This window comes from Empidonax traillii, unplaced genomic scaffold, assembly GCF_003031625.1.
Source record: "Empidonax traillii isolate 1590-97213 ecotype Southwest subspecies unplaced genomic scaffold, ASM303162v1 scaffold1080:size189641, whole genome shotgun sequence".
NCBI classification, from domain to species: domain Eukaryota; kingdom Metazoa; phylum Chordata; class Aves; order Passeriformes; family Tyrannidae; genus Empidonax; species Empidonax traillii.
Window position 1 is genome coordinate 144,681 of NW_020956273.1, and position 7,502 is coordinate 152,182.

Sequence of the window (7,502 nt, forward strand, 5' to 3'; positions counted from 1 at the left end):
ACTCTTATTTACAATATACATATTTGTTATGAAATATAATCAATAAATACCGACAGCGACAAATTAATATAATTTACCGTTAACGAGTACAAAACCGTGATTTGTTTTTGTCCGCCCGCTCCCGCTGCGCTTTTCAGCCGAGCGGGGCGGGACGGGACGGGACGGGGCGAGGGGGAGCGGGGCCACCGCCGCCCCCGGCGCGCAGCGCGGGGAGCCCCCGCCCCGCCAGCCCTTTGAAGGCCACAAGCAGGGGGACAGCGGCCGGAGGGGGGGCTCACAGAAAGGCGGGGAAGGCGGCGGGGCCGCGGCGCAGGGCGGCGGGCGGCGGCGCGGCGGGGCAGGGCGAGTCCCAGGGCCCGGGGGAAGCGGTGGCGGGGGGTGGCGGCGGCGGGGGGGGCTCGGGCAGGCTCTGCTCGGCCAGACGGAGGCTCTGCGTGAGCGCCCAGATGTAGTTGTGGGCGAAGCGGAGCGTCTCGATCTTGGTGAGCTTGGCGTCGTCGGGGAAGGTGGGCAGGACGCTGCGGAGCGCGTCCAGGGCGGAGTTGAGGTGGTGCATGCGGTTCCTCTCCCGGTCGTTGGCCTTCATGCGCCGGCTCTTCTTCTGCTTGCTGAGCAGCCCCTCGTTCCACGCCTTGCCGCGGCCCCGCCGCGCCTTCCCCTTCCTGCGGGCCGCCGCCTCCCGCGGGGCCAGGGCGGTGCGGGCCGGCGAGGAGTCCCGGCTGCCCGCGGAGCCCCCGCCGGCCGCCGGGGAGGGGTCCTCGGCGCCGCCGAAATACGGTTGCCCTTCGTCCGGCGAGCGGTCGCTCTGCGGGGCCATCCTGCGAAGCCAAACCTGCGTTGGCCGGCCCGGGAGAACCCTCTCCCCCGCGGCTGTGCCTGCTGAGCCCGGCCGAGGCTGCGGGACCAGGAGAGCGGCTCTGGCTGCGCGCCCCGCGCCGCTCCCCCCTCCCCGCGGTCCCTCGAGTGCGGGCAGGAGAGGTTGCGTCGCCGGCACACGACTGCCGTTAAGCCCCTATATATAGGGCCGGCAGACAATGGGGATTTCCCGGCCGGGCGGCGTGTGCGCCCCCCCGCCCGCACCCACCCCTTGGCACGCTTTTATCTTATCAGTCCGACGGGAGCGTGCCGGGCTCGGCACCGCCCGCCGCCCTGGCCCCACCACGCGAGACCCCGCCGGCTCCCACGCCGCGTGGTGCCGCGCGGGGACCCCCCGCCCCTGCCTACCCCCTCTCTCCTGGGACTGCCCCCGCCCCCCAGACCTCCCCCGGGCCGAGCCGCCGACCCCGCGCAGGGGGGGCTGCGCCGCGGCCGGGGCGGCCGCACGCTCCGGGTTCCGCGGGGATGTGGTGGTGGTCGGGGCGGGGTACAGGGGCCCGGCGGGGACAGGGCGCTGCCAGCACCCAATACTGCCGCGGGGCAGCGCTGGGCCCCGGGGTGGCCGGGGACGCACGGCCAGGCCAGGCGGGGTCCCCTCCGGTGCCGGCCGTGAGGACCCCCCTGCTCCCGTTCCGGCTCCGCTCCCCTTGGCAAAGCCACAACCACTTCCCGCGGCTCTGGCTCCGCGGCGTACGCCCGGGATACCCCATTCGACCCCTTATGGGAGCGAGTGGACCTCGCCTTATCCAGTCACCCCTCTCCTCGGCCCTGCAGAGCCGGGAACAGCCCCGCGCCCCTCGCGCATCGACCGGCTAAGCTGCGGGCGCTGCTCTGCGGGCGGCGAGCGCCGGCACCGGAGGGGACGGGACACCCTTCTCCAGCCCCCACCCGCGTCGTGACTTTGCTTCCCCAAGGAAAACGGGGGCTGGATCCCGCAGGGGAAGGGCCCTCCCGAGTCTCGAGGCCACCCCAGCGCCGCCAGCCCGGCGCTGGGCCCCGGGGGGAGCCGCGCTGCCCGCGGGGCTCGGTGCGCAAACGTGCCGGGGATTTTTGCGCACCGGCTGGGGCCGCCGGCGGGGAGCGGCCCGGGCCCGGGACACCTTTCCCCGGCGGAGGGAGAGGGGCCGGGGGCGGTGTGGCCGGGCTCCCCCTGCACGGCACGGCGTCCCCGGGGGTGCGGGCAGGGCCGCTGGGAGGGCACAGCCCCGACTGGGCAGGAGTCCCCCCGCTCCTTCACCAAAGCGGCGCGGCGGATCCCGGCCGGGGATCCCGGGGCCGGGAGAGGCCGGAGCGGCCCAGTTGGGCCCCAGCGGGAAGGGCGACAGCTTCCCCAGCCCGGGCCGGTCCTCGGCCCCGCGGGGTGGCCTTGGCCGGCGCGGTGCGCGGCGGTGCGGGGCTGTGCGCGCTGCCTGTCCAGGAGCGCGGTGCGGCGGGCGAGCAGCCCCGCTGGGAGGGCGGGGGAGCGATGCCGAGGGGGGCCGGGCGCCCCTTCTCGAGGGGCGGCTAGGAGGGCAGCGAAGGATGAATAGGAAGGGCCCGGAGGGGTTGGGGGTTTTTTTTTGTGCCTGTGCAATTGGATGACAAAAAAATCTGGCGAGCGAGTTTCCAAGCCTCAGACTGCCCACTTCAAACGTCCTTCAAACAAAAGCTGAAGAGGAAAAGAAAGCCCCACCTGGTACCGCTGTTTGCTAAAATAATAATAAATAGATTTCGTTTAATAAATAATTACAAGAGATTGTAAAGTGGAGTGCTTTGGGAAGCATTAATCATGGGGCTGGGGGCAGACATCACCTGCTGGCAAACAAGACAACTTTATTGTTAAATCACCTTCCCACTGCCACTTTCCGATAACTCCCTCCCGTCGCCACAAAGCCCGACCGGAGATGTTTACTCATAGTTAGCATAACAAGCACCATAATGCCACGAACGTGATAAAAACCTGCGGGGGCACCGCGGCGGGCTCCCGCTCACACCTGGCCGGGCCGCCCGGCGCAGACCTGGCACCCAACGGCCCTTCCAGGAGGGGCCCTGCTGCCGTTTACATTGGCCTGGTTTATGCTGCTTTATAACAGCTTTACTGCAATCCCTATCTCCCGGCCCTATTTGTCTTATTTTATTGAAAACATATGGTAACCAGAGCAGCCCCGGCGCATCCCTCGCCTGCCAGGCGTCGGGGACGTTTGGCGAGCCGGGGATCGGCCGCAGCCCGCCCGCCCGCCCGCCGGGGGCTGTTTGCTCTGGAGAGGGGAGGGCAGATAAGGCTGGGCTCGCTCCCCATCCTGGAGGTGACCGTAGGGTCGGGAGACCGCCGGCCTCTCCGCGCCCTCTACCCACCCGTGGCCAGCGGTGCGCGCCCGCGGGGCCGGTGATGCGGCGGCGGCGGCGGCAGCGGCGGGCGCACGGCGGAGGCACCTGCCCCGGGGCCACCCCGTCCGTCCCCCCGCTGCCCCGGGCTGGGGCTGCTCAGGAGGTACCGTGATTTGCGGTGCCATATGTCGGGCGGGTCGGCGGAGCAGCTGCTGCCCCGGCCCTACCTACCCGGCGCATAATACCTGGGAAGCCGCAGCCCCGCGTCCCCCTTTGAGAGGGCAGCGCGGCGGCGCCGGGCCCCGCGCCGCTGTTTTGTGACTTTATTGTGGCGCCCAACAGATGCACGCCGGCCCCTCCTGCCCCTCGCCCCGGTGCGAGCGCGCTGCTCGGGACACAAGGAGCACAGATGCCAGGCGCAAGGTGCACCAGATGCCCCCCTTTGTGAATTCAAACAATATTTCTCCCTCTCCCCCCCCACCCCCTCCTCCACCGCCGCACCGCGCCCCCGCCTCTTCCTACAAGAACGAGAGGAGAAGGGGCGCAAAAATATATGTAAAACACCAAACCAAGCAGGGGAGGAAAGGCGAGCCCTGGCAAGCGGCGGCTGGAGCGCGTCCCCAGGAGCCGCCCGACGGGGCGCACGGCCGGGCGCGGCCACGGGGAGGGAGGCAGCCACGGGCGGGGGCCGGAGGTGCCCGCAGAGGCGCAAGGAGCATCCTCGGGAAGTCATTCCTGGTGAGCGCTGAGCTGTGGCACAACAGAGCAGCGCCTGCCCCTTCGATGGGCAGCTGAGGGGTGAGAAGTTCCAGAGCGAGCCAGTGGGATGGGTCCTCAGCGTTTGTAACCTCATCGTGCATCAGCACCTCTGCTATGGAGAGAAGCTGAGAGAGCTGGGGTTGTTCAGCCCAGAGAAGAGAAGGCTCTGGGGAGCCTTCCAGTGCCTAAAGAGGCTCCAAGAGAGCAGGAGAGGGGCTTGTGACAAGGGCATGGAATGGCATGGCAAGAGGGAATGGGTTCACACTGACAGAGGGCAGGGTTAGATGGGATACTGAGAAGGAATTCTCCCCTGTGAGAGTGGAAAGGCCCTGGCACAGGTTGCCCAGAGAAGCTGTGGCTGTCCCATCCCTGGAAGTGTTCAAGGCCAGGTTGGATGGGGCTGTGAGCAACCTGGTTGAGCAAGTGACATCTCTGTTCATGGCAGGGGGGGGTTGGAACTAGATGATCTTTAGCATTCCAATCCAGTCCAAACCATTCTATGATTCTGTGCAAGGAGAAATAAGCCCTGGGGTGAGGGGTGCTGTCACCACACCAGAGGAGGAGAAGCCCTGGTGGAAAGCCCAAGAGTTTTCAGCGTGCAATCCCACTCTACAATAAACATCTCTCCATGTTTATATGTCCTTAAAACAACCTGACAGGAAACGGCTTCATAAGGCTGCAAGAGCAGAGAGCTGTTCTGACACTGAGACCTTTTGGGTCAGAATGCAACAATCTTTAGCAATGCAAAAACCTGGGTTATCTCTGGATAGGAGAGAGGAAAGGAGCAGAAATACCATGAAGAGGAAAGTCAGGGAACAAATGCCGAGTAGAAAAGGGTCAGTTGGATTCCGGGCTGTGATGCCAACAGGTGGGTGCTGTGAAACCTGTTACATTAAAGTATTTACTCAACCCTCCGAGCACCTGCCCAGGCAATGGAAGATGCTCCTAATTTCTCTGGGAGCCAGTCTCTTCCCGTCGTTCCCAGCTCTGCCAGGCTTGCTCTCCTCCCCGTTTGTGGCAACGGTTCCTCGCCCCAGCCTGTCTCTCCTGCCAGAAAAAAAAAAAAGGGGTTTCTCCTCTGCCCTGATGACAGCCTGGACAGACAGGATGGGTTACACATCTCCCTCCCTTAGGTTTTCCAAGTGCTTTAATCTTTACACCAAGTTTCTGGCGAGGTCTGGCTGAATCCACCACCCATACCTGTGTATATCTGCCTGCATGGAAATCTCAAATAATAACTGTAAATCTCAAAGAATAACTGTAATCAGACATTCACTGTCTCCTCAGCTACAACTGAACATGAAGTTTTCATGACAGGACATCTCCAGCACTCAGACTTCATCAGCTGGCAGTGGTGTCTCCAGCTACCAGTTGGACAACACAGCCTCGAGGCCTCAGTATTCATTTGCACCAACTCTCCATCAAATAGTTACAGACCATGGATATGCTGAGCTCAGGCTGCCACCTTCCTGAATGGCACTTCACTCCTCTAAGGATAAAAATCTAACTCCTGGCATTTTGATGCAAGATGAGGTTATAAGCGCTGGTTGTACTGGCTCTCTCTGAAACTCCTCACTCCCTCATCAGACAGACAGATGGTGCTTCCCGACCTCCAAAAATAATTAAAGATGTGCTTTTCTCTCTGACTTAAAGGGCTCCACCGGTCAGATTTTGAACATACCAGAATGCACCAGAGAGCTGGCTTCTGAGAAGCAAAAAAAAAAAAAAAGTTGCTAAAAGCCACGAGTTTGGAAGGCAATTCCCCCATCCGGTCTGGAGAAAAGGGCAGAGGTGGTGCCCTGATGGACTCACACAGCACTAACCCCTCCCTCTCCAGAGCTTCACTGAAGCCCTCAACATGAGACAGAGCAAGATGGAGGGCTTTGACCCTTTTTTTTTTGCCAGCTGAAGTTGGTGCCAGGTCGCTGGGAGATGTGCCCGCCGTGGTGCAGGGGTCACTGCTCAAGCCAAACCGCTGCTGCCAGGAGGGATGTGACTCAGAGTTGTGGTGTGGGTATTTTGCCCGCTGGCCCCGTGTAGCTGCCGGTGGCCGGTTCAGGATCCTCCCGTCGCCATTCCCAGCCGTGCCATCCACCCCTGGCCGCCTACAGGGTTGTGGTGACCGTCCCACAGGGCTGAATGTGCTTGCAGCCCCCACACCAAACCCAGCAACACTCCATCCCCTCCCTGACCCGTGCCAGCCCGGTCTCTTCCCACCTCCTCCCTCCTTTCAGCCTCAGGAAGCATCGCCCCTTCCTCTGCCCCAGCCTTGTCATCCCCTGCTCCCTTCCCCACATCTTTGCGCCCCTCTCCTGGCACACCTCGCACCAGTGTCCCTTCTAGGTAGTGTTGGTGCCTCATCCCAGCTTTCCCCAGCTATCCCTACCTATCTGCACACACCCTCTCCCAGCTCTTCGTCCAGCACGTGGCTTAACCTGCCGAATTCCTCGCCTTTGAATTGGAGCTTTCTCCTGCCCTGCACTGCTGCAGTGGTGAGGAGAAGTCACGTTTATATCCACCCAGGACCGTTTTCTTCCCTGAGTCGAGGTGTATAATGAACCTGGGGAGCCCAAGAGCAGCACAGCCCCTCCTGCCAGCCCACGCCAGGACCCCTGCAAAGGTGAGCAGCCAGCCTGACTTCTGCATCTCAATAAGAAATGATGTATTTGCAACGAAAAAAAAGAAGAAAAAAATTAGATATCCATGTATTTTCACACAAAACACTGCAGTTGTGACCCAGAATTTTAGCTGCAGCCCAGCTCTGCAAGACAAGGCACCACCGACCTATACATGCGATTTTGGTGAACCCACAATTTAAACTCGTGCCAACAGGTTTCAGTGGGAGAAAGGCAGCGATCCCAAGGCAGGTAACGGCAGGGAAACCTCCAAGCACTCACTGCCTGCGTGCAGCCAGAGCCTCGGAGCCGTCTGGGTGGCTCTGCCAGCCCCAGCTGCAGGGAGGGGAGCCCAGGACCAGCCCTGCCCACAAAGCTGGGCTTGAGCACGACCTGAGGGGGATGCTCCAGCCCATGCCATGAAGGGTCCCAGCAGCTTCCTGGGTCTTACCAGCAGCCTTATCATTTTCCTTCATTACTACACTTCTTTAATCCTACTATGGCTCCTCCGGGCACCCAGCCCCGGCTGCGCTCAGGAGCTCCAGGGTACCGGCATTTTGGGGGCGTCTCTGGCTCCAGCAAAGCCCCCGTGTTCAGGGACACGTTATCTGACATCCTCTCATCATCTGACATCCCCTCACTCCGGGCACTACGCCTCCCTCCCCCAGCTCTTCACCGCAATCCCCACCATTTCCCACCATCATTTAAGTTTCTAAAGTAATTTCTTTTTTCCTTTTTTGTCCCTTTTTTTTTTTTTTTTTTAAGCAAACCATCTACCATATGTTCTCCCCTGAAAGGGGTAATTGTTAACAGATCATTAAAACACCGTGGCGAGTGCTCTGAGATTCCTTCCCTCAGTCTTAAGCATTATCCCGTCTCTGTCACCCTTTCAATGCGGCTTTGAGGGCTCTGCTTTTCTAACTTCCTCCTCGGGGAGGGGCGAAG

At 61.9% G+C, this 7,502-nt stretch overlaps 2 protein-coding genes across 2 annotated transcripts in view; both read right to left on the reverse strand.

The window, feature by feature from the left end:
• Positions 1-274: 274 nt before the first annotated feature.
• LOC114068534 (neurogenin-3-like) lies at positions 275-817 on the reverse strand. The gene has a single exon (XM_027904739.1). It carries the CDS (start codon positions 815-817, stop codon positions 275-277), a length of 543 nt encoding a protein of 180 aa, XP_027760540.1.
• A 1,292-nt stretch (positions 818-2,109) lies between these two features.
• TSPAN15 (tetraspanin 15) overlaps positions 2,110-7,502 on the reverse strand; it is a 27,049-nt gene continuing 21,656 nt past the window's right edge. The window contains exon 9 of the mRNA XM_027904741.1: positions 2,110-2,379. Coding sequence (XP_027760542.1) covers positions 2,110-2,379 — 270 coding nt within the window. The remainder of the gene's footprint in view (positions 2,380-7,502) is intronic.

What these genes read in the sequence shown, in the direction of transcription:
- LOC114068534 (XM_027904739.1), bottom strand. Translation starts at nt 817, where the DNA reads ATGGCCCCGCAGAGCGACCGCTCGCCGGACGAAGGGCAACCGTATTTC.